Genomic DNA, 27426 nt, shown 5'->3' with positions numbered 1-27426 from the left:
GTCGATTCTTTCCAAGAATGCATTTATGCTCATGTTACCTTTTCCGTTGAATTTAACACCCCAATCCTTGAGCGGAACCAACTTCCTTTTATTGACGTCATCCTCGCCACGAGGAACGGTTTTGGAGGTAGAAGCTAATGGTGAACTATTGTATTTAGGACCAGATTTTATTTTATTGTGTATGACCTTAAGAGCTTCCTCTCCTAGGGATTTATGCAAAATCTCTTTATCCTCTTCAGTTAAACCTTCTGAGTCATCCTCGTCTTCCACCTCTGAAAGAGAATCTGCCAACGCCATAATTTCTCGTATCTTCCCCAGAGTATTTATCTGTTTAAGAGTATCACCCTCCTCAACAGGAATGACGAGTTTGCAACGATTTTCTACATGAAGTAAACGAGAACGAATACGCCTGATGACTGACCGCTCCGGAACGCCTATTATTTCATTCAACGAATCTGACAAAGTTCTTAACTTAATTTCACAAGTTGTGAGTTCAGTTGAAGGATTTGCAAGGCATGACTGCGGAACCTTAAATTGTATAGAAGATTCACCCGTTGTTTCTTGACTAAAAATTTGTCTTAAGATTTTACGCATAGATTTCACCGTTTTACAATCTGTGACACCCCTACAAGCCAACTCAAATTCAAGTTCATCCTTGAGTAATGAATTAACATCCATTTTATACATACAAGTGTGAACAATTCCTGATTTCGTTAATTAGCCACCGTTAGGTCTTTATGTCTTAATGGTATTTATACCTACATAAAGCCAATGCAAATCAATCAGGTTTAACAAAATAAGTTTAAACAACCGTAGGTAGTAGTTTATAATCGCCGGAGAAATACTAGCCACTAATTAATAAGTAATAGTAAGTGGTACATTTTGTCTGCAACCTATTGTACATTTACTGTTGTAATACCCGTTGGGCGCCAATGTGATGGGTGTAACATCCCGGTAGAGTTCAAAAAAAAACAACAGTTGTAACCAAAATGTACCACATATAATAGTGAAAACATTTGCAAAATGTGGAATTACAAGCACTAATATTCTAGCCTCAAAGGATAAAGTACAAAGAATGCGTCTAAAGATAAATTTCATCAAGTGACATAAAACATGTAAGGAAAAAAAATAAAAAATAAACAAAGTGTAAATATCCGTACAGGTGCTTAACTTATAAAATGCAGGTTAGGAATTAGTCCTTAGCTAAAAGCAAAAAAATAAAATAAAATAAAACAAAAAAAAAGTTATTCAAAAACTGAACCCCGCGAGGATTCGATCCCGGGTGCCGCAGAGTGGTACGACGGTTCCTAGACCGCTGCGCTACCGCGTTCTCAATTAAAGCGGCGAAAAGGCCGGCTACGTTCGATGAATCTTCAGTGCAATAGATTATTCCTCGTCATAGATGAAATCCGAAATGCCTTCCAAACTGCAGACTAACTTTGAGGTACTTGATCACAATCACTTTATCAAAACCAAAAAGGGCGTTTCCATACGCTGTAACAAGTAATTATGAAATGAAGTCGCACTACTTTGTGACACTAATTTTTACTGTTCAACTGCTACAAAATAACAACTAACTTACCCCGTGACAGGAACTTATTAGAACGCACAAAATATGATGAAAACTGATGAAGACTATCGCCAATTCGTCGTGAAACAAACTCACAACATTGATTTGCGAAAACAATTTCCGTATTAATGCTATCTGTCAGACAAAGAAACTTGAAGGTTCGCGGCAGCTACCCTCCGATCCAAATGAAATGTCAACAAACCTAAAATATTGAAAATGAGGTTGCCAGCGACATCTGTTGGCAGTCCTGACCATTACAACACATACATAGATTGAAATAATTTCGCATGGACAGGAGGAGGACCCGGTGGTATAATGGTTAACACGCTCAGCCCGGCCTGAATAGAATAGAATGGAATGGAATAGAATGGAATGGAATGGAATGGAATGGAATGGAATGGAATGGAATGGAATGGAATGGAATGGAATGGAATGGAATGGAATGGAATGGAATGGAATGGAATGGAATGGAATGGAATGGAATGGAATGGAATGGAATGGAATGGAATGGAATGGAATGGAATGGAATGGAATGGAATGGAATGGAATGGAATGGAATGGAATGGAATGGAATGGAATGGAATGGAATGGAATGGAATGGAATGGAATGGAATGGAATGGAATGGAATGGAATGGAATGGAATGGAATGGAATGGAATGGAATGGAATGGAATGGAATGGAATGGAATGGAATGGAATGGAATGGAATGGAATGGAATGGAATGGAATGGAATGGAATGGAATGGAATGGAATGGAATGGAATGGAATAGAATAGAAGTTTATTGCAAGACAAGAGCTGCGGGTTCAAATCCCGTCCGAGTCAAACATTTTTGGATTTGAGTTTCCCTAAGCACGTATAAGTGCTATAGAAACAAAAATCATCGTCCTATCAGTTGCAAGCTATCCGTTGACTTCAACGATCGCCCCCGAACACTTGTTAAAGATCGTCTGCCTCGTGAAAACTATTGAAAGTTGTATCGCGTTTGGAACTCTCAACTTGTTATATTGATGTAGGTAGTAGAACACAAGTGGCTTTTTTCTATGACGTGACTTAGATTTGCCGCAGATGGCATTAACTACTTGGCCGGACAAATAGGGAGCGCTGCCGGCTCTCCCCAGTACAAAATTAAAGATAACCGGCCTGAGGGTGCCCAGTTGGGCGCGAACCTTGGCTCAGGGCGTCGTCTGAGAGGAAGAATATTTGAAAGAATTAATCGACTCTAGTGGGTCGATAGCGATAAGCGGTGCATGACGGAAATCGTCGACCACGCCAGCGGGGTCGGTATCGGGGTCCAATGTCCTAACCAAACTAGGGATCACAAAGTGATTTTTGTGATATGTCCCCACCGGGATTCGATCCCGGGACCTCCGGATCGTGAACCCAACGCTTATCCACGGACCACGGAGGTCGTTAAATCCGTGATAGCCCTGTTTGGAAAACGCGTGACATCCATCGTAGTGTCGTGGGTTAGAACCCTGCCTCTGGCTCTAACCACTAAATTCGACTTTATGAAACTGAATTTACATTAAAACAAAGTTAGGACATTACAGGTTGATCTCCTGATTGTCCAAAAAGTAAGATGATCCGTGCTTTGGAAGACACGTTAAGCCTTTGGTCCCGGTCACAACTTGCTGATGTCAAATAGTAGTCGTTAAGTACATAACGTGGTCGTTAAGGACTTAACTTCTTTAAAAAAAATCCTTTCAAAATTCGGTTGGGGCACCTCGCATCGTCTAGGTAATCATGTGCTTACATCCGTAAGTATGTGTCTAAGTATGTACCAGCATATTTTGACAGAGTCAGCAACGAGCTCCTTTGCGCACTCAGCTGCAAGCTATAACGAGCATACTACGCCATAGCTTGGTTTTAACGAGAACATTATGTGGCACGCTATTGGATTTTATATAAAAAGACAGGATTTTTGAAGACAGACAGACCGATACAACCACGGGATAGAAGAAAGAGGTTGGAAGGTCCATGTGAGCGCGAAACGCGCGCCATACAAGTATGAGCAAATATTTCATACTTCCACTTTGCACTCCACTCATTCACAAACTTTACGACACACGGAGCTATGCGATAGTATATTAAAAGGTCATCTTGTACATTATAATTTCTCTCTCTCTCTCTATTTAAGAGCTGCGCTCTTGTCGGTGGAGTAACCGCCATTCCTCTCTTCTTCCCGCCAAATCCTTCACCTCCCGATACGACACGACCTCTTTTATTTGTTTCATAAATGTTATCCTAGGTCTACATTATAATCTACAGGGCATAAAATCAAATATCGTCTCTCATGCAAGAAAATCCCTCGTTATCACAGGAAAGCTAAAAACCTTAGTATGATCGGCTCAAAAAAATACTTTCGTATGCAGTATCTTACGAAATAATGACACAATTCCAGCCTGCCTCATAAAATATACATTGCCGGTAAAGTGGCTATGGAATTTGAGAAGCAGCAGGTTTTTTTTTGACGTGACTTATTGTAGATTTGCCGCAGATGGCATGTCTAGAGGCCGGACTAAACTACTTGGCCGGACTAAGAGAAGCAGTAGAGCTATCGTAGTTATCTGGGGGGTTAAAATGGCCACATCGAAGCAATTCATCTAAGAAAGCAATATTGCTATTTGACATTTGTTTGCATTGCGCACTTACTTTTTATATGCGCAAATGTCAAATTGCAACATTGCTTTCTTAGATGAATTGTTTCGATGTGGCCATTTTAACCCCCCTGTTTTTCGGAGTAGTAGTGTAAGAGAGCGGGGTTGAACCGGCGACAATGGTTCTCATACAAAACGCGCGTTAGGGCCTTTCCATCCTCTTCTTTTTATTCCGTGGATACAACCCAACACACGCAAGGAAGGAAAGTATGAAAGCCAGATATCACCAACATTTTTATATATGCCTCATATGGTATTAACTACTTGGCTTGAGGATAATGGGAAGGGAAAAGATTGGTGACAAAATACCGTTTTGCTTTTTGTAGATGGCATTTAATACGGGGAGCGGTGCGGGCTCTCATCCGGTACAAAATTTTATACAACCGGCCTGCGGGTGCCCAGGCGAATCTCGGCTGAGGGTCGCTTGAGAGGAAACAAACACCTAAAAATTGAGAGGAAACAAACAGGACCAACGGCTTAATGTGCCCTTCGAAGCACGGAATCATCTTAATTTTTCAGAAAATCAGGTGATTCATACCTGAAAAGTCCTTACCACACAAAGGACAGTTTCACAAAGGGATTACGACGATGTCCCCATCGCGAATCAAACCCGGACCTCCAGATCGTGAGCCTGACGCTCTAACCGCTAGACCACAGAGGCTGTTCCATCGTTCTGTTATACTATACCCTTTATTTTCCAATCTCCTTTCAGAACTTAGTTAGCTTGTAGCTCTACCCACCCCCTATAGCCACTCAGACCGCAAGCTCACGTATAATTTAACTGAGCACGAGACAATTTCCCTAGCAATTTCTTCTGCCCGCACCGCTCAATTTGTTCTGGAGAAAAAATTGCCTCAAAATACCGAGAATCACCGCCTGACTGGTTGTGAAAATATTATTTTTATGTGACTTTAAAAAAGGAAGAAGAAAACCGCGAATTTTTCGACCTGACTTATTGTAGATTAGCCGCAAAGTGCGTTAACTACTTGGCCGGACAAATGAGCGCTGAGGTCTTTCGCCGCTGTTTATATATACTTAAATAAAAACACATGCTTGAATTTAGAAATGGACTGTAATATTTATAATTAATTTTAGTAAATTAACAATAGGACAAAAAGCAATACCCCGTCGCCATGATAAGGGCCCAGTCTCCGGTTGCAGAATTCAGAATTTGAATATTTTCACCCCTTTCGGGGAGCACCCCCGCAGACGTCACTAACCTTAAGTTACTCTACGTTCCTATTCCAAACATTCGGTAAAGAAAGAAGCAAAAACTCGCAACGGCTCAATTTTGCGGAGACTGCAGCCTTAAAAGTGTAGAAGAAAGAAAAACCGCGGTGTTGCCATAATACCAAACATAAATTTTTAGTGTTTCCTGCACGCACCCGGAAGACAAAGAAGAGCTTACATGGAACTCAGCATCACAGCTGCATCCCCAAGCAGTATAGTAAATACTGGTGTATATATATTATACAGCTGGTAAGTAGTGGGTACCTATGTAGTATCATAATATAATAGGGGTGATCCTATATATAGAACAAATAAAAGAGAATGCGAATATCATGTCTTGTAAAGAAATTAAATTAGCCAAGAATGGAGTTCGCTTCACTATTGTAGATTTGATTCGGACATAGCTGGCGAGGAGTGTGTGTACTATAAACCTTTGCCTACCCCTTCAGTACGAACTTGCGATAAGTGTCAAAGGTTTCCTACCCTACCAGGTAAGAAATAAGACGACATGCCTTAAGGTGGGTACTGACCGGTGTTACGAGGCGTATTGTACCATTCGCAGCGAGCATGATACATCATGTGCTTAAAATCAGTGTTGATGCTCGCTACGAGCGCCTAATTTCTCTGTACTGACAGCACGAACGCTCGCTGTGTAATACATTACATTACGCCTCGTAACACCAGTTAGTACCCACCTTTAGATTGCCGAGAGCTCTCTGCAGTCCAGTGGCTGAGCTATAGGCTCACAATCCAGAAGTTCCAGATTGAAATCCCAGTGGTTACATATCACAAACATCACATCATTAGTTTGGTTAGGACATCGCAAGTTGATTCCCCGATTGTTAACAAGTAAAATGATCCGTGTTTCAAAGTTAAGCAGGCGGTAATGGCTACTATTTACTACTTACTTAAGTAAGTATGTAGCCGATAGATGGGCCGTTGGCGGCTCAATAGCAACCCTGAAACCAAGGTTGACGAGGTTGGTTCTTGATCTCACAACCCACACGAGAAGTAACCCAACTTATCCGATCAATCCGACCGTGTGTATCGCTCCGTATTTACAAACTCGTTGGAAAATGCTTACGGTAAATGCCTTGAAAAATGTTAGTGTTAGTGTTTGAGAAAATGTTAAAAATAACGTTGGACGAACAACAAAGCGTTTTATGGTTTATAGCCCCCTAATAGTTTTCTAGGTTTTCCTATTAGGCAGCTAAATTACTCAAATATATAAAAATATTTTATGTTTATATGTTATATTATATGTATTAAACTTATTTATGAATTTTAATAAAGAAAAATTTAATAATAAGTGCAAAATTTTGTCACGTTTTTCTATGACGTCACAGGTTGCGTTTTTATACAATTTCCATGGTAATTTCATGTTTTGACTTTAAGTAAAAAGTAGGTAGGTGATTTGACTAGTTGGAAACGCCTGTGCCTTAAAGGTTTGTTATATTTAATCGGACTATGAATACTTTCGGAAAAATAAACCTAAAATTATTTTGTTGGAAACTATCCTATTAAATCATGAATATCTTTCACCTAAATATATAAGTTACAAGAAGGAAAACATCTTACCATTAATAAAATAAATAACGACTTTGTACTTACATCAGTAAGTATTAACCGGGACCAATGACTTACCTCAAATTAGGGATCACAAAGTGATTATACTACAACTATTATTACCAATACACAACCAATTTATTAGTGAGTGTGGTAACTGGTAAGTGGTAAGGACCCCGGACGCCTACCAATTTTATTATATCAAAGTAATAAGAAAATTAAAGACGAGTAAAATTAAATCAGGCGTTTAAACAATTTTGTTGAATGGGCCAATGTTGATTTAAGTAGATTGTTCAGCCGACAAGACCCCGGTGACCCAGAATACTGATTGAAATATCTATTAGGATTTTTTGTTGTCGTCTTATTTCGGGGGACAAATAGACGCTGGCATTATTAGGAAGACAAGAGATTGGAATATTTGAAATAATAGTATAAGAACGAATGTCGTTTTGAGGTAGTTCAACTTACTGATTACGCGGGATTTTTGCTCAAATTAAACAGTCTACGATGAATAATACTTGTTCTATAGTTGTTGTATATTTTTCTCCGAGCACATTAATAATAAAAAACCAAACAAGAGCAAGAGAACTAAGTCAGGATTACTTAGGATCGAAGCAAATGGAATTCCATAGTCTGCTAACCCCGGTGAGAAATAGGCGTGAGTTTATGTATGTATGTATGTGTACATTAATAATAATTCACACCACCATGGTCTACAACCCGCCATCGTCTCTGGTGTCAGGGTTATTACTGAGTCCCCAAAGGCCCCTGACATGGCTCATGTAACGACTACATACTTACATCAGTAAGTAGTAACCGGGGCCAACGGCTTCACGTGCCTCCCGAAGCACGGATCATCTTACTTTCGGACAATCAGGAGATCAGCCTGTAATGTCCTAACCAAACTAGGGATCACGAAGTGACTTTTGTGATATGTCCCCACCGGGATTCGAACCCTGGGTCTCCGGTTCGTGAGCCCAACGCTTAACCACTGGACCACAGAGGCCGTTTACCCCTACGTGCTTTAAGCTTCAAATAACCCTATAAGACTGTGTCACTAAATCGGTTCATAGACTTACACCTAGAAGCTAAAAATAATTCAATAGATGTAATTAACGAAAATAATTTCTATAAATTCCTCTAGTTGTTAAATAACTTGTAATGTATACCTACATTGATTTAAAAGATGTGTTGCTGTTACAGTTTCTTGTAATTTCTTCTCCTGAGCCATAACACCTTGCGAAATGACGTAAATTAAAAAATGTTACATTGACCTGCGACAAGTTTATCCATGTTAATACCGTTGAATAAATGATTCTGTTTCAATCAATCAATCAATAATACTTTATTGCACAACGACATATACACAGGACATAAACATACGAATAAAATAAGCACAATAGGCGGCCTTATTGCTAAACAGCAATCTCTGCCAGGCAACCTTAGGGTGAAAGAAGATTATGCATTGGAGCATGGGATGGTGAGTCTGATTTCTGAATTAGGGTATCAAAAATGGAACGAGCTTTCAATTCAACATGCAACAAAATACAATAATTTGGCTTAACGAATTAATCAAACAAGTAACTAACAAGTAATCTACTTATATTTAATTACCTACTCCATTGCAGCAGCCTCCGTGGTCTAGTTAGTGGCTAGAGCGTTAGGCTCACGATCTGGAGGACCGTGTTCGATTCCCGATGGGGACATTGTCGAAATCACTTTGTGAGACTGTCCTTTGTTCGGTAAGGACTTTTCAGGCTTGAATCACCTGATTGTCCGGAAAAGTAAGATGATTCCGTGCTTCGGAGGGCACGTTAAGCCGTTGGTCCCGGATATTAGCCGTAAAAATACCTCCACCAACCCGCATTGGAGCAGCGTGGTGGAGTATGCTCCATACCCCCTCCGGTTGATTGAGGGGAGGCCTGTGCCCAGCAGTGGGACGTATATAGGCTGTTTTTGTTATGTTATGTACTCCAATACTAAATTGAAATAACCTAATGAAATACATGGCAACGTAGAAATTACAAAGTAAACACGGCATATTTATTCTGACACCTCCCTGAATAAACAACACGCAAGCACTAAAAATAAAACATACCTTAGCTAACCTTAGAATGGCAGGAACATGCGAAATTTCCATTTTCCACGCTCCAGAGGTTTGAATGACAGGTAGTCATTCGCGATAATATTGCTGGATGGTTCAAATAAACGGGAGACAAGGAATAAAAATAAAATTCCAATCCAAAATTCCAGATTAAATAAATACAATTCATCTTTTACGTATTGTAGTGTAGGTTTTTAATTTGACTATGTTATTCTATTTTATTAACATTGTATTTAGTAATAATAATTGATAAATAAAATTGACTGTGATATTAATTACTAATTTGAATTGAATTATAAAAGTCTGGATACCATGAGAAGAAGGTAATTCATCTTTTTCGGGATTATGTAACAATTGGGTATTTGACTGGGTCGAGGATAAATTATAAAATGCTAATCTACAAATAAAAATCAATCTAAGATGATCAGAATAAAACCACATTGCACTTTTCGACTTATTTTCGAATTTTATTTTATGACCAATGAGTACGACGTTTCTATTGATGACGTCACAGGACAGTAATTCCATACAAACTCCAAAGAAAACTTTCGTTTTGACGTTTGACGTTAAAAGTATCTCATTTGACTAGGTTGTCAAGTAGCCTATTGCATAACACATAGCATCACGTCTGTGTTCCGACGGGGTAGGCAAAGATGTATTATAGACGAGTAAGAGAGGGTAAACGTATTCAACCTAGAGTGACTAATTATCATATAAGTATCATAGTATCATAGTATGTTTTCTTTATTGTATATAAGTAGGTACGTAATTGAGTTTGGTGTGTCCGTGGCTCACGTTCGTTAGGTCTCCCATAATACCAGCGCCGCGGCCCGTGCTAAGCACGTGTCACGGCATTATGCTGAGGGAGATCCTTTTTTTATTTTGGGCGCCTCCATTGTGTATTTAATGTCTGTATTATTTGTCTTTTTGTCTCTGTTTTTTCTTTCTATTTTTTTTTATTTCTGTAATGTAAGTTTGTAAATGTGGCGTCCAATATGGAAATAAATATTTTCTTTCTTTCTTTCTAATTCTTATGGGGAAAGAGCCACAAAATACATGGTGCCGAAAATATTTAACGAAATAAAATTGTTAAGAGAGGATCCTAAATTAAGTGTAGGAATGTTAAACTCAAGGCTAAGGGACACACTGCTTAGCGGAGAACTTCTCTAATTTAGTACCTAACGTTCTTGTTGGGTTATGTTCGAACTATGTAGAATGGCATCTAAGCTGAGCGATGGGTTTCTTGGACCTTATACAGGGTGGCCCAGAAGTTCAGGATCAAAATGAAAAATTAGATAGAGGGGCTCATTAGCTACCAGAAACACCCCCATGTATGTTCAGCAATTATTTACGGTTTAGGAGATATGACCCATTTTGTACCTTTTTCTAGATTTTCTACCTTACTTCAGAAATAATCATTTTGTCGCTATCCCTTTCTTAATAATTATTTTATTTTACTTCACAACTATGCCTAAGGCTATGTACCGCTCAATCAAAGATAAATCAAAGTCAAATTAAGTATAAAAAAAAAGTAATCGGAAGTCAAAGTGAGAATTCGACCAAAATTGTTACAGTTGTTAATACTTCGCCGAAGAATAATAAACACATGAGATTGTCATGGACCCTAAAAGTATTTCTAAAAACTGCTCCATTTAATAGGCTTTTAGAAACATCCAAAAAAAGTACCCTTAATACGGGCAAAAAACTAAGTAATTAGCCCTCAAAGGTTGCAAGACAGACAGATTTGAAGGAAAATTTGACATTCTCATACAATGTAGCTGCTACTTTCTAACGTTGTTAAAGGTGCTCAAAGACACATTTTATTTTAGTATCTAATAGTATGAATCACCAACAGTGTTTGGGGATAACTTTTTCCTTGAAATCTATGTACCTTCATTAAAATACGAATACCAAAAGTGACTGCAAGTTTTGTCTTCGGATTTTTGCTATGTCTACCCTGTTAGCGATTATAAGCGTGATTTTTATTTACTTTTAATTGAAAATGTGTCTTTGAGCACCTTTAACAACGTTAGAAAGAAGCAGCTACATTGTATGAGAATGTCAAATTTTCCTTCAAATCTGTCTGTCTTGCAATCTTTGAGGGCTAATTACTTAGTTTTATGCCCTTATTAAGGGTACTTTTTTTGGAAGTTTCTAAAAGCCTATTAAATGGAGCAGTTTTAAGAAATACTTTCAGTGTCCATGACAATCTCAATGTGTTTATTATTCTTCGGCGAAGTATTAACAACTGTAACAATTTTGGTCAAATTCTCACTTTGACTTCCGATAACTTTTTTTTTATACTTGATTTGACTTTGATTTATCTTTGATTGAGCGGTACACAGCCTTAGGCATAGTTGTGAAGTAAAATAAAATAATTATTATGAAAGGGATAGCGACAAAATGATTATTTCTGAAGTAAGGTAGAAAATCTAGAAAAAGGTACAAAATGGGGCATATCTCCTAAACCGTAAATAATTGCTGAACATACATGGGGGTATTTCTGGTAGCTAATGAGCCCCTCTATCTAATTTTTCATTTTGATCCTGAACTTCTGGGCCACCCTGTATATTGTAAGTTACCTTGATTGTTGTGGTTTTTCTATTTTATTATTTATCTAGGTGAGTAGAAATTTATGTTTATTAGATAAGCGCATCTCGCCATCAAACGTAACAGTTTGGCGGGTTAATATTGTAAGAAATAAAATTGTACTTATCAATTTAACAATAATATATATATATTGTATAGTATAATAATTATACAGCCACTCCCTGCCAGCTATATTTGAAGTGCCATGTAATAGGGGGCGAGCCTCCAATCCTGGAAACCACGTGATAGCAATTAACCACGGAATAGAACGAAGAGGTTTAAATGGCCAATTGAGTCCGAAACGCGCGCCATACTAGTATGAGCAAATAATTTATACTTCAACTTTGCACTCCACTCGTCCGCAAACTACGATTCACTGAGCTCCGCGATAGTATATTAAAAGGTCTTTACAACCTACAGGGCAAAAAACAAATATTAAATATCATGCAAGGAGATCCCTTCTTACAACAGGAAAGTACTTTTGTATGCAGTACCTATCTTATGGGAAGTAATGGTAAAATTGCAGACAATCACATAAACTATACATTGCCGATAAAGTGTCTATGAAATTTGAGAAGAAGTAGAGCTAACGTAGTTATCTGTTCGCAGGATTAGTAGTAAGAGAGAGGTTGAACCGGCGACAGCGGTTCTCATACAAAATGGCCATTTCATACAAAAAACCTCGTTTTACACAGACACTACACAATGACATTATCGTACGCGCACAACGTATGTGTTATCTGACGCCCATACGATTGAAGAAAGTAAAACCGAGGGGGTGAGGTAAACATAACTCTGCCACTGGTGGGGAGCGGAGAGTTGCCGTTCTATACGTAATATTAGTCCTTATTCTACAGTAATGTGTATGATACCCAGCAAAGCTAAAACACGTATTCCCTTGATGGCTTAATTAACTTATAACCTTTACATCCCACACAGAAAAAACCTTTTTTAAAAAACATTAAAATGACGCATCAAACTTCAACAGCGACGGGTACAGTCATTTAAGTAATTAAAACACGGCGCAATGAACCCTTACGCTTACATTACGTCATTATAAAATTGAGAGTGTTTTGCTCGCGACATTACCAGCGGGAAAAGTGTGGAAATTCTCTACTAAATCTGTCCCGTGTTTGCAAGTACTAATATGTAAGTATACACTTTAAAACCATGTCACATTAACTTTCTTGACAAATTAAACCGAACGTCTCATCAAATGTAAAATATGATAGTGCGACAGGGTTCTGAAGTGGGTACATGACTACGCTTAGACACTTATGAGGTACACATGTAGGAAAATGAGTAGAACGGAACGTAAGATTGATAAGAAAGTAAGAGAGAATACTATGCAAGGATAATGAATGGGGATTTGATTGTTTATGGTTTGAATTTAGAATGGTTAATGAATGGGACGGAAGGAAGGCAATTATTTTAAAAATAAAAAGGGTTGTCTATGATTATTGGGTCCGGAGTGTAAAAGCACATTTTTTTTTTAAAAAGGATCATATTTAATTCTGTATCCCACATACATACATACATAAACTCACGCCTGTTATCCCTAAATGGGTGAGCAGAGCCACAAGTGATCTTAAAGAAACTTAAAGACAAATTACAACAACGTAACATAAGCTCGCGACTATATCGCTATTGGGGTAGTCAGAGGTACAATCGCAAGATGAACTAAGTACCCACACCTCACCGAGCTTTCCGTTAGACCAACGTTATACCTAGGTGGTGAGCCGTATCGCCGTCTAAGTATAATGAATTTCCAATCGACGTTCCCCAAACACACGATAGATGGCGTTGTTCAATTTGACGTGATAATTACCTATTATATATCGTGATAATGTAACAGCAGAAGCATATACAAAACTAATTGTTGTTTCATATTTGGATCACATTATGTATAGAATGATGTTGCTATCTATATTGCTTCTCTTTATTTTGACCAGAATAATAATCGGTGGAAGTTGTAATTGTACCTTTGTGGAATAAAAAAGGGTCATCATTTATACCCAAAAACAAAGATAAAAGATGCATATGTCTGTTTTTCATGAAATTAGAAGTTTAAACGAAGAAAAAACTTAACAACGCCATCTATCGTGTTTTTGGGGAACGTCGATTGGAAAGTCCCTAATTGGTCGAGCAACCTGTGTTAGTGAAAACTGCACTTAAATTACAGCCACTGTTGACATCACAACAGCTAACTGTAACATAGGTTAATACGTTTTTAGTGTTGAAAGGTATATCGCCTTTGTTACACAAACAATAATTATTTAACCCTATACGCCTAGCGAACCTAATTCCGGAGCACACCCTTATTAACATTCAAATTTTCATTTACATACATAAACTCACATTTGTAATTCGAGTAGGTAGAATCTCCCAAACACGACTTGAAATTAGGTAAGTACTTACTCTTTGTTTAACCATCTAAAAGCTTTCTGTTAGACCAACGTGATATGTGGTGAGCCGTATCGCCGTCTATAATGGTCGAGCCTACTGTGTCAATTGAAAACTGCACTAAAGGTAAATTATTCGTCAGTGCAAGCCCGTTGGGCTGCGTTTCCATTGACGCGAAGCTGTGCGGAGATGAGCGGAGATGTGCAGGAATCGACCAATCACCGTGAGGGAGAGAGTGACAGAGCGTCTTCGTTTTTCGCTCTCTCGAACGCTGTGATTGGTCAAATCCGCACATCTCCGCTCTTCTCCGCCCATCTCCGCGTCAGTGGAAACTCGGCCTAACTGCGGTTCGAAACGAGTGGGCGCTCTCTGTTTGAGAAGCAAGCCGACACATATAAGCCCTCAGTGTCTTTTATCTGCTTTATATGTAGGTATATTACGTTTGTACAGCTATACAGGGTGTTAGTGACATCGTAACGAATACTAAGGAGGAAGAAGGCCATGATTCTGAGTTGATATCAAGTGGAATTTTCCGTCGCAAATATCAAGATATTTTTTAGTTTCTTTTAATTATTTTCAATTTTATACTTTTATAAAATACCACTTGATTAATCAGCTAAATCATCCCTCTCAGTATTTGTTACGATGTCACTTACACAGTTACACGCCATAAAAGTATAACAGGTAGCCATTACACATACAAGTACGTATGGGTGTTAGTGACACCGTAACGAATACTGAGGGGGACGGTTCAGACCATGATTTTGAGTTGTTATCAAGTGGAATTTCCGGTCGGAAAAAAATCATGAAAATTTTATTATTTTCAATTCCATACTTTTGCGACGGAAAATTCTACTTGAATTCTACTTCAACTCAGAATTATGGTGATTCACCCCTCCAAGTTTTCGTTACGGTGTCACTAACACCTTGAAGTATATAGGTATATTTATTCTGACAACCCTGCTGAAAGGGCGAGGGATCAGCCAGCATTACGTACGGATTAGTCCTTTTTATTACACTTTTTATTACCCTCCCAAACATTATCCGACAACAGATGTAAAGCTGAAAGAATATTGAAACGATTGTCTGGTCGGTGGGTTACGGACGGTAAGTTGATGAAAATATTGTTTAGGACTGGATTACTTGGACGTCTGTATCTTTATTATGACATAATAAGCCACTATAATTGTTATGGATGCTTAGGTACACCTAAACTTACATCTAGTAGTAATAGGTTAGTTTCCAACTAGTCAAATCAGTTACTTTTTACTAAACGTCAAAACACAAAATGACTACGGAATCTCTACGAAAAAGCACACTGTGACGTCATAGAAAAACGTGATTAAATATCGGACTTTTTGTTGAGTTTTTCTTGGTTAAAATTCATAAATAATTTAAATAGGAAAAAGAAAACGTTTTCGTTAGTTTTAGACTGAGGTTTTAGATCTGTCTTTATTGAGTACTTAATCAAAATTTCATAATTATTGTTGAACCAATTCTTATTAGAAAGGCCAAGCAGTCAATGTCCTTACTATTAAAGAGTTCTTACAACGAAAATATTCCCCAGAACGGCACAAGACTGGTTAGAATACATACTAAGTAGTCATCTATAAAAGTATACTTTTTTCCCTCCAGGAAAATACTTTGAACGTCATGAACAAGTAACATGGCGTCCCAGGACACAGACAACGCATACATTAGCACGCGTAGTCAGTTACTTGTGTTCTAGAACGCCACGTGCAAGTATAGACAAGGCGTCCCAGGACATAGACAACGCGTAGTCAGTTACGAGTGTCCTAGAACGCCATGTGCAAGTATAAGTAGACAAGGCGTTCTAGGATATAGTCAAAACATATATTGGCACGCGTAGTCATTTACTTGTGTTCTAGAACGCCACGTGCAAGTATAGACAAGGCGTCCCAGGACATAGACAACGCGTAGTCAGTTACGAGTGTCCTAGAACGCCATGTGCAAGTATAAGTAGACAAGGCGTTCTAGGATATAGTCAAAAAAAAAAAAAAAAAAAAAAAAAAAAAAAAAAAAAAAAAAAAAAAAAAAAAAAAAAAAAAAAAATATGTTTATTACTCTCACATCAACACGATAATTGGTAATTAACAATAAAACAAGATTATGATAAAGTGGTTGGTGAGAGAGACTGGGGTCTGTGAGAAGCGTTAGCTTGTAGTACAGAACCCCAGGCTCCCCCCTCGGATAATTAGTGTCTATAGCTACTTATTTTATGTTTATATAACACAAATTAGCAGAGATGAGATTTGATGATACATAAGACAAAAATTTTTTTTTATTGTTTGTGAGCGTATGCGCGTGTGTGCGTGCGTGCGTGTGTGTGTGTGTGTGTGTGTGTGTGTGTGTGTGTGTGTGTGTGTGTGTGTGTGTGTGCGTGCGTGTGTGTGTATTTGCGTGGGCGTATAATAGTTTAATTATTAATTTATAATAATATATTTAGCTTCTACATTATTAATAGACTTTACTATTGCACTGGTATAAGTAATGCTTCAGTACAATCATAGTTCAGTGACATGAGCCATGTCTTCACAATTTCTTTGCATTCATACATAGAAACTGGGTAAATTGTAATGTATTTGCTAATCCGGTTATAAAGATAGGGGCCAATTGCGTAACATTGTCTTGCGGCTAGAGCAGTCCTGACCGGGATTGTCTGAATAATTCTGTCTTTCCTACGCAAAGATGAAAACTTACGGGGATCAAATTTGGACGATGTATGGGTTCGTAAGATTACTTGTAAAATGAATAACTGCCTCACCGTCAAAACTTGACACTCAGAATATAGCAGAGTTGTAGGGTATCTGAAGTTTTTCCCACTCATTACCTTTATGATAGCCCTTTGTGACCTTTCCAGAGTTAGAAGAGTGGTTTTGTGTGTACCACCCCAGGCAGCAATGCAGTAGCTGAGAATTGACTGTGTCAGTGAATAGTATACCATTTTTAATACAGTTTCTGACGCAGCACTTCTCAACTTCTTAAATATAAAAATTAATTTCCTAGTTCGGGCACTTAGCGCCTGTATGTGTGACTTCCAAGAAAGCGTTTGGTCAATGAGAACACCAAGATACTTAACACTCTCAGTATGGATTAAAATTGGACATGAGCACATGCAGCCTTGCCGGAGGTCACACTGATGAGCCTTAATTTGAAGACTTTGCTGAGTAGGTATGTCAGTGCTAGCACCAGAAAAAGTAACGTAAGTAGTTTTATCAACATTAAGTGTAAGTAGATTCAAAGACAACCAATGCATTACCCTATTTAAAGCCACTTCTGCGCGATTTTGAACCTCTGTCCAAGAAGACCCTTCCACAATAAGTGCTGTGTCGTCTGCGTAGGTGACTATAGAACAGTGCGGGATAGAGAGCAAGCATAGTCTATTTATATAAACTAAAAACAATGTTGGGCCCAGAACACTGCCCTGTGGGACACCATATTTCAGAGAAACTGAATCACTCAGCTGACTCTCGATTTTGACACACTGACTTCGATTCGATAAATAGTCATGAAATAAATTCAAAGTGGAGCCACGGATACCAATCTCTTCCAATTTTTTTAGAAGAATGGGAACAGAGACAGCGTCAAAGGCCTTTTTCAGATCTAGGAAGATAGTGATACATTTTTTTCTTGAGTCAATATGCTTGGCTATGGTTTCTGTAAGGTGTAAAACAGCATCTTCAGTGGATTTTCCTTTACAGAAGCCAAATTGATTATTAGCAATTATGTGATGCTTTTCAAGATAATTTATTAATCTGTAGTTCAGTAATTTCTCAAGAACCTTTGATAGAGTAGTAAGCACTGAAATCGGTCTATAATTGTTGACGCTGCCTCTGTTTCCAGTTTTGTAGATGGGGTGGACAATAGCCCTTTTAAAAGCATTGGGGAAAATCCCTTGTACAAAACACAAGTTAAATAAATGAGCGAGCAAAGGGACAAGAACTTGGCTAGAAGATTTTAAAGTACGACAGGAAATACCATCCCAGCCGACCGCACAATCATTACGTAGGTGCATAATAGTTCTTTCGATTTCAGCACAGTCAGTTGGTATAATGGCAAATGAGTTTTGGAAAGATGTCTGTGATGTAAATCCGTCGAGGGGAACCACAGGAGTAGCAACAAGTTGGATATTGTTGGCCAAAGATTCACCAACATTTCCAAAGAAAATATTAACAAGATTAGCAGAGTCCCGAGGGCTGTCACAGAGTTTTAGAAGTTCTGTAGGTGGGAGCTTACTTTTATTGATGTGTGTTATTTTTTTTATCACTTTCCAGGTTTCTTTAGGATTTGACTTAGTCCTGTTGAATTCACTTTCCTCATATGTCTTTTTAAGTTGTTTACCTAATTTTGAGCAGTAATTTCTATACCGAGTATATTCTGTTTTTTTTATCAGATTATCGGGATCAAGTTTAAATCTTTTATGCAATTTGTCCCTATGGCGCATACACCTAAGGAGTCCTGATGTTATCCAGGGCTTAATTATTCGTTGTCGATTTGGAATTTTTTTTGTCGTTGTATGTTTGGAAACTAGTGTAGAAATTGTAGAAATTAGTGTGTCTGCTACATGGTTAGGATTTTGAGATGCATAAAGATCAGAAAAGTCTGTACTTTCTACTTCTCTAGCAATTTCGGCATAGTTATACTGAGAACGGTATTTATATTCTTGCGATCTATTTAAGTGTAGTTCTATGGACAGAATGGTCGAGTAGTGGTCGGTTGTTGTCGATGTCAGAACTAATGACTGAGACTTATTGTCAGACTTAATTATAATATGGTCATAGCAGGTAAGACCGTGTGTAGGAAAGTAATGTGTCGAGAGGAAGCCGTTTGAAGCAAGCATGTTTAGGTAGACGTCCTTCTCGTTTGAACCATTATTACGACTTATATCTATGTTAATGTCACCTAAGATAGCTACTGACTTTATATAGGTCATGTTCGTTAGAAGATTATTCAAACTGTCTATAAAAGCATCCAAACAGGTATATGATGGCGATCTATATATAGCTACTACTGCAAGACTATTACCAAATTTACACAACATTGTATTTCCTTCCTTGAAAGGTGGATATTCAATGCTGTGTTCCACGTCACTCTTGACAAAAATGATGACACCGTCATTCTGATTTATCCATTCTTTAGAGGCATATGATAGATAGCCGTCTATAATAGGCAAATTGGTTACCTTACTGAGCCAGCACTCACTCAAGATAATTACATCTAACTCTAAGGAGACTCTTTGTAGCAAAACCAGAAGCTCATCAAAGTTTTTGTTTACACTACGAATATTCATATGAAACAGACGTATGTGTTTAGATTTGTTACTACTCAAATGGACACACTGGTCTGGAGCACACAGATAAGAATTGTTTTCAGCTAGCTCAGCAAGGTCAGCTTGAATATTTACGTGATCGAATTTTGGAAAAGTATATTTAAACGTATCGATATCACTGCAGCATCCATTTTACAATGGTTTTTTTGTGTTGGTATGTGTGAGACCTCTGGGTGACTATATATAAAAGATATTTTGTAAGAATATGATGCGTGGTAAGAAGCGTGTGATGTGTAGTAGTAAGGAGTGTGTAGGTGTGGTGTGTAGTAAGTGATAAAATCGTGTGTGTTACACACATGTAAGAGAAGTGGTTCATATAAGTAGTTTAACAATAGCTTATCTAAATTATCTGAAAAGTAGTAAAGTAACGATTTGCAAAAAATAATCAGGAAAACAGTACATATTTGAGAATTACTTAAATATAAATGAACTAGATCTAGTCATTCCCCAGACTTCAGTTTTATCAGATCCTCTTCATGGAGAATGCTGATTTTTGGAGAACCTTCTTTCTGCCGCAGATAAACTCTTCCATGTGCCGACCAACAGAATCTATAATTGTTGTCAGTGGCAAAGATTCGGGCCAGGTAAAAAATTCTCTTTGTCTTTAATGTAAGGCTTTCGGACAGATAGATAGGAATTTTTGGTCCATCAATATTTAAATCAGTAGTGTTAAGCAGTTCCCGTGGTTGTGCTTTGTTTCGTGTTTTCTGAGCGTTTATTAATGTTTCCTTTGCTGTGACTGTGACAAATTCAGTGATTATCGGTTTGTGGGTATTTTTGGAACTAATACGGAACACGTCTTTAATTTCGTTAGTCTGGATAGGGGTACCAAGAACATGGCTCAAGGCTACGACTACTCTGCTTAAATCTTGCTTTGTTTCATTAGGTTTTACAGGAATGTTTCTTATTTCCAGACTAGCACAACGTGATTGCCGTTCCAATTGTTCGATTCTCTCTTCTAGGTATTTAATACACTTCTTGTCTTCTTTTTTTTCCTTTTTCAATTGTTGCATTTCAGCCATCACAACGTCATACTTCTCGGATAGATAGTTTATACTTTCCTTGATATCAGAATTCTGTTTTTCAAGTGCGGTTTTCATATCTTCAAATCGCTGCTCTTGACGAGCTGACAGCGATGAGAAGAGTGATCGCATTTCTTCCATAAATCTTTCCATGTTCGCAACAGTCTCCATTTGGGGTGGAGTATGAAGAGCACGGCGTTTGTATCTTTGTGTGACGGTGCATGCAACCTCTTCACGAGTAATATCGGGTTCCGAGTCATAGGTACATGGCGTGAAGGTGGGTTCACTGCTTCCTACAGTTGGATCTAAATTAATAGGCGTACTGTACTCTTTCAGGGATATGTTTTGCTTAGGAGGAGTACGCTTGAGAGGCATTATTAGAATCGATATTTATATATTTTCAATTGTGGGTACTTTAAAATTTATTTTTAACAACCGTTTGCAGTGGCGGAGTTATTCTGTTAATCGATTCCGTAGGCAAAAATAAAAGTACCAGGATAATAGAAGTTGATAAGAGCTTGTCAATTCACTTGCGTATCGAGGGGTCAAATTCACTGGTTACCAATCGAGAATCTGGTACAAGTTAAGTTTCCGCCACTTTAACTTGATCTCTGTTTTAGTTATTGTGGAACTGATCGAACTATATTTATCTCTTTCCTTCCACTGGTTATGGGCAGTTCTGGCGATGCTCCTTTTCTAACGACAAACGCACACAAAGATCTTACTTGAATTGTATTGTGTAGCGGTGTCTTGTGGCACGAGGAGAGGAGCACGTATGTGTTGGACTGCTCGGCGATTATGCACTCCTATTATTTGTGCTGTATTTATTTTGTGCAAAATTATTTGTTTTCAAATACAAATTGCGATACAAAAACACTCCAAACGCGTCTACACACCGCAGAAGTCCGAGGGAAGAGAGAGAATAAAACATATATTGGCACGCGTAGTCAGTTACTTGTGTTCTAGAACGCCACGTGCAAGTATAGACAAGGCGTCCCAGGACATAGACAACGCGTAGTCAGTTACGAGTGTTCTAGAACGCCATGTGCAAGTATAGACAAGACGCTCCAGGACGCAGACAACGAGTAAATTGGCACGCGTATTCCGTTGCCGAGTGTTCTAGAACGCGTAGAGCGTTCCAAGACACAGACAACGCGTAGTCAATTACGAGTGTTCTAGAACGCCATGTGCAAGTATAGACAAGGCGTTCTAGTATCCAGTCAACGCGTACATTGGCACGCGTATTCCGTTGCCGAGTGTTCTAGAACGCGTAGGGCGTTCCAAGACACAGACAACGCGTAGTCAATTACGAGTGTTCTAGAACGCCATGTGCAAGTATAAACAAGGCGCTCCAGGACACAGACAAGGCGTACATTAGCACGCGTAGTCAGTTAAGAGTGTTCTAGAACGCCATGTGCAAGTAAAGACAAGGCGTTTCAGGACACAGACAACGCGTAGTCAGTTACGAGTGTTCTAGAACGCTAAGTGCAAGTATAGACAAGGCCTTCCAGGACACCGACAACGCGTACTTTAGCACGCGTAGTCAGTTACGAGTGTTCTAGAATGCCATGTGCTACTATAGACAAGGCGTCCCAGGACACAGACAACGCGTGCACACAAACACACACTTTAGCACGCGTAGTCAGTTACGAGTGTTCTAGAATGTCATGTGCAAGTATAGACAAGTGGTCCCAGGACTCAAACAACGCGTATATTAGCACGCGTAATGGATTACGTGTGCCCTGAAACACCTTCTGCAAGTACGGACTACTTACTCGTAATAATAAAGTACACGCTATCAGTACGCGGCTGGAAATTCTATTGGCAATCATGCCATCCACACGAAAGAAGAAGACTAATACCACAATAACGCTGACTAATCCTTCGATTCCCTCGTAATTTCTATTTCATTGATCTTTCTAAAAACACGTCGTTTGTTTCGGTTTGTGGCAACGTAACCCCGCAGGGATTATGGGTTTACCCTGTCTCTGTTTCGATAAGGGTGAATTATTTATATCGTTCACACGGATCTTTTTTTACCCAATCGATGAGCAAAAGGTTAGAAAAATGGGTGGAGTGGGTTATTTTATTTTTGGTTCTAAATGTTTTAGTCTTTGAGTAGTCGAATGTTGCAGAAGAAGGTTAAGTTAGGTTATTTTATGGAACATACAAAGAAAACAGACTGTACAGATAAGCTTTTTTTACGAGACTTATTGTAAATTTGCCGTAGGCGGTACCTCCTACTTGGAAGGCCAATTTATTAAATAGAAAAGAAATAAAATAGAAAACTGACATGAGCAGTGTCAGATAGAACAGAATCGATCGGCCTAATCAAAGCAATGAACTTCACAACACTGCTGGTTTCTATATTTTGGCTATAAGCTATTTTACTTAAGTAGGCAAGATGCATAGACATGGCACTTGCAACAGTGTCGAAATATTGCAACATACTATACTTACTTGCAACAGTGTCGAAAGATTTAAATGCGGTAAAAACCCGTTATTGGTGCTAATTCCTGTAAATACCATCTAATTTTATTTTAAGTTATATTTGTCATTTTCTTATCCGCTGAAAAGGAAAGGGACGGGTAATCGACAAGCATAAAATTTATGGAACACACGTAAAATTTTAAGCACAAATCTAAACCAACCGTCTAAAAATTTTACATCCGTCAATAACCCGACACAGTTAAGTAGACAGCACGTCAAACGGATTGCATACCGGCGACGTACCTTTTTGATTCGCCCGGGTTATTCATTCATTTACTCATTCTTCCTAAAATTAAGAGCTGTGAATCATCCATCCCTTTCCTTTTCCACGGATATGAAAATGATGGATATAACTTAAAATAAAATTAGGCGGTGTCTGCAGGAATCGGGGCCATTATATGTTTTAATTATGATAATAACCGCGTAAACTTAAAACAATGTATTTATTTGTACTCTCTTGTGTAAGTTGCTTTTCTTACGTGTTTTGATTGTAAGTTATGTGTTTATATTTGTATGTTGTTTTGTATTGCTACAGTGGTGTCCCTAAAAATAAAAGTTTCTTTCTTTCCTTCTTTCTTTCTTTAAACATTTTTCTATGAGACTGCGAAGGAAAAGCAGAAGGCTTACGCTACGGTCACATTTCACGTTTTAATAATGCTTTTTAATATCCTTCTGTCGTGGCCGCCTGAAATGTTTTTAATATCGCCCATAATAAACTTTTGAATTCAATCCCTTGTTTTAATTGTCAAGTTCGTGTTCATAAATATACCGTTAACCGTAAAATGTAAATGAAGTGGACAGAAGACGAGGTTTTGTGGTGTATTTGCGTCCTATATTTTGCGTAATTGGGACATTTTTTTATAAAGGCAATACTTATTTTTGTATGATAGTTTAGTTTTTTTTTGACGTGACTTATTGTAGATTTGCCGCAGATGGCATTAAATACTTGGCCGGACAAATGGGGAGCGCTGCAGGCTCTCACCCGGTACAACGTTTAAGGCTACAGGCCTGAGGGTGCCCAGTTGGACGCGAACCTCGGCTCAGGGATAAGCGATAAGCGCTGATTGAGGGAAATCGTCGACCACGCGGGGTCGGTATCGGGGTCTTGAAGTGTTTGGTGTCGCGAGCTGATTGGCCGCCTCTATGGCTAGAGTAATCGGGTCGTCGGGATTATAGATTAGTGATATCACGTGGTTTCCAGGATATTCAGGCTCGTCTTCTGTTACATGAGACTTGAACATCTAGATGGCGAAGAGTGGGTGTATATATATACTATACACCTCGACCTACCCCTTTGGAGGTATGGGCTATTTCGTATCCGGGCTGTAATATAGGCATGGATTTAGAACTGCACATAGGGGCCGTCCATTAATCATGTGATGTTTTTTTTTTTGGCATTTCATACAGTACAATTTAGGCGGCCTTATTAGAGAGCAATTTATTCCAGGCAACCACTACCAGGAAACAAACGTTCACTAAACTTGGATGCGGGATGGTGCAACAAGAAATAAATACCTAAAAGAAACTTAATATAATGAATACTCTGTAGGTACGGCCACGAGCATTAATATGTTTACACTTTGGTACCATGTCACATTAATTTTCTTGACAAATTGAACAGTAAGTCTCACTGAATGTCAAATATGTTAGTGCGACAGAGTCCTAAAGTGGGTACATTATATTGCTCATGACTGTACATTATATTAATAGATACTCAATACAATATAATACACATTTACTAAAAATATACCTAACCATAATGTAAACTAGACTTTATGAAGAGAAGAACGGAAGAAGAGAAATAGGTCCTTGCCCTATTGTATTAATAATGAAAATACGGTGGTTAAGAGCCCACCCCGAGAATTGAGACTCGAGAACTTATGATGTGAGTCACACTTTCTCTCAACTGGGATATAACGCTGCTCTAACACAAAAAAAAAGGAAATCCAATTTTAAAATATCATTAACCTTGCCATGCGAAAAAATTGGTGTATCTTTATTTTATTTTGAATTTTGAAGGTTCTATCTCCGGTGTAGCGCGCCATTATAATTAAAATGTGAATAAGTTATTGCCGAATGAAGACAGGTTGGATACAGCCTTTGTGTAAAATATTTACATAATCAACAACGCGATGCAAACAGCTACATTTAGGCTAATTTACTTGATAGAATATAATCATTATAAAGTTGTCTGGGATTAATGCTTGCTAAACACAGAGCTTGGGCGGAAGACAAGAGGGAAACCACTGCCCTATTTTTCCCTAAAAAAGTAGCATGGAAAATGCTGCACTGGCAAGAGCGTGGCTCTTAAATTGATGATGATGATGAAACACAGAGACAGACGAACCGGAAATATACTCCCATAACATTTATATTTGACCAGATTTAGTGCTGCAAATGGCATTAACTATTTGGCCGGACAAATGGGAAGCGCTGAGGGTTCTCACCCGGTAGCCAGAATAAACCCTCAATAAAATTATGCATTAAATAGAAAACATATTTTCCGGCTGTGTGCAGTGAGCAAATACTTGGATTATGCTACAGTAATGAGTAAGAGGCAAGTGTTCTACCAACTGGGCTACCTCGGCTTTTAACCTAACCAAGCTATACGACGGTGAATATCAAAATGTCAAGTTTGGTGGCGAACTTTCATATTATTTTTTCGTGAAAAATTGGGTTCCGACATGAAAAAGGATCCAAAAGGATCCGAAAGGATGTCGGAACCCAATTTTTCACGAAAAAATAATATGAAAGTTCGCCACCAAAGTTGACATTTTGATATTCACCCATGATTAGTACTAAAATATAATAGCAGGTTAGACCGATGTACCAACCCTTGTAATTTCTTAATATAAGTGTTGTGTTATTAATGGCGTAAGTACATGTTTCTGAAAAAACTGGTAAAACAAAATAATAAAAACTTACCTCCACAAGTTTCTCTAAAATCTGGACAACAGTCTCCCAACTTCAGGCAAGCGTGGTCACAGTAGCACGGCTTGTCAGTCAAGTCCCCAATGATTGCGTTTTGATGCGCTTTCTGCACGACACAGGAGCTGTCTCGCCCCGGACAACACAAGTTGGCATCTCTGCAGTAATTAGCACCACAATAACCCGCCAAGCACAACACACTCGCGAAACACAACCAGTATCGCAACATTTTGTAAAAAAGTCCCTGGTTTCACAAAAATAAACAATTAAAAAAAAGTTATGGTTTTGACATAAAATATGGCGCCAAATATTCACACACTAAACGCAAACTTCGTTAAAAAAAAGCAAACGCGAGGTTTTTAAATTTTAGAATTGGAATGAAATGGAGTTTCGACGTGAAGCATTCCGTCAGGAACAGTTGAAATCTGAAACAAAAAATAGTTTTTTATGCTTGTTCAAAAATGCACGTTTTAGTTAGAAATGGGAACTTTTTATTCCAGACTTAAAACATAGCGAATGTTGGGTGCATATTGGCTGTAAAAAAAATGGCTATAGGTACCACTACCACTTTTCCACCTCTGTCTATGTGATTTTAATAAGTTTTATTTTTAAGGTCCTACTATAGAACCTTATTTCTACTGAGCTCAGTAAAAACTAAAAAAGGTACCTAATTATAAAGCGCTGTTTCATAATTCACTAATTAAAAAAAATATATACAGGTCTAGATTTTGATTCTGGAAATCTGTCGTCGGATTTCGTGAGTTTTTCAAAACTTATAATTACCCGCAACCCTGCTCACACCATTAGGCATTACGAGCGTGAGTGTAAGTATGCACGAATTACCGCTGATAAAAATAAAATTATAAACAAAAAAGGCGAGAACGCTTTGCCTCCTGTGAGGTTTGAACTCACGACCCCTGGTTTACGAGACCAGTGCTCTACCACTGAGCTAAAGAGGCTCGTGAAGGTCACGCGAAATACTCGACTACTCTCAGCTACTTGGTTTTTATGAAGACTCCACTTGCGTGTACGCAGATATACGCACAAGTGTAGGAATAACATAACGTTACATATCACGGGTGCATCCCCGAAGGGATAAGCAGAGGTGTGGGTTAATAACAACTTATCGCATATACTTATGCACGTGATATAATACCTAATGAAATAGGCCAGGCTAGGCTATATGACAACCTAGTCAAATGAGATACTTTTTACGAAACGTCGAAAGTCAAAACGAAAGGTTTCTTTGTATGTAGTTTGTATGGAAATACTGTCCTGTCAGGTCAATAAAAGCGGTCAAATCTTGTACTCATTGTTACTTAATTCATAAATGACGATAAATCGAAAAGTTAAAATTGAGTTTTAATCATAGACTGGCTTTTATAGTGGTACTTTAATAGGAATAGGGGCAAAAAATGCGAATGTTCCTAATATTTACTCCATTTTTTTTTTGGGCGAAACCTAGCTTGGAAATTCCCTCATTCGTTACCTACTTAAGTACTTATTATGTAACAC

At 38.3% G+C, this 27426-nt stretch overlaps 1 protein-coding gene and 1 non-coding gene across 2 annotated transcripts in view; both read right to left on the bottom strand.

Moving 5' to 3' along the window:
* Positions 1-27426, bottom strand: part of LOC126376051 (somatomedin-B and thrombospondin type-1 domain-containing protein) — a 91545-nt gene that overhangs the window by 29052 nt on the left and 35067 nt on the right. Inside the window, exon 2 of the mRNA XM_050023216.1 lies at positions 25909-26336. Coding sequence (XP_049879173.1) covers positions 25909-26140 — 232 coding nt within the window. The 5' untranslated portion in view covers positions 26141-26336. The remainder of the gene's footprint in view (positions 1-25908; positions 26337-27426) is intronic.
* On the bottom strand, positions 26799-26870 carry Trnat-cgu (transfer RNA threonine (anticodon CGU)). The gene has a single exon. It is a non-coding gene; the product is annotated as a tRNA-Thr (tRNA).

This window comes from Pectinophora gossypiella, chromosome 20 (assembly GCF_024362695.1).
Source record: "Pectinophora gossypiella chromosome 20, ilPecGoss1.1, whole genome shotgun sequence".
Classification (NCBI taxonomy): Eukaryota; Metazoa; Arthropoda; class Insecta; order Lepidoptera; family Gelechiidae; genus Pectinophora; species Pectinophora gossypiella.
This window is presented reverse-complemented; position numbering and strand designations above follow the sequence as displayed.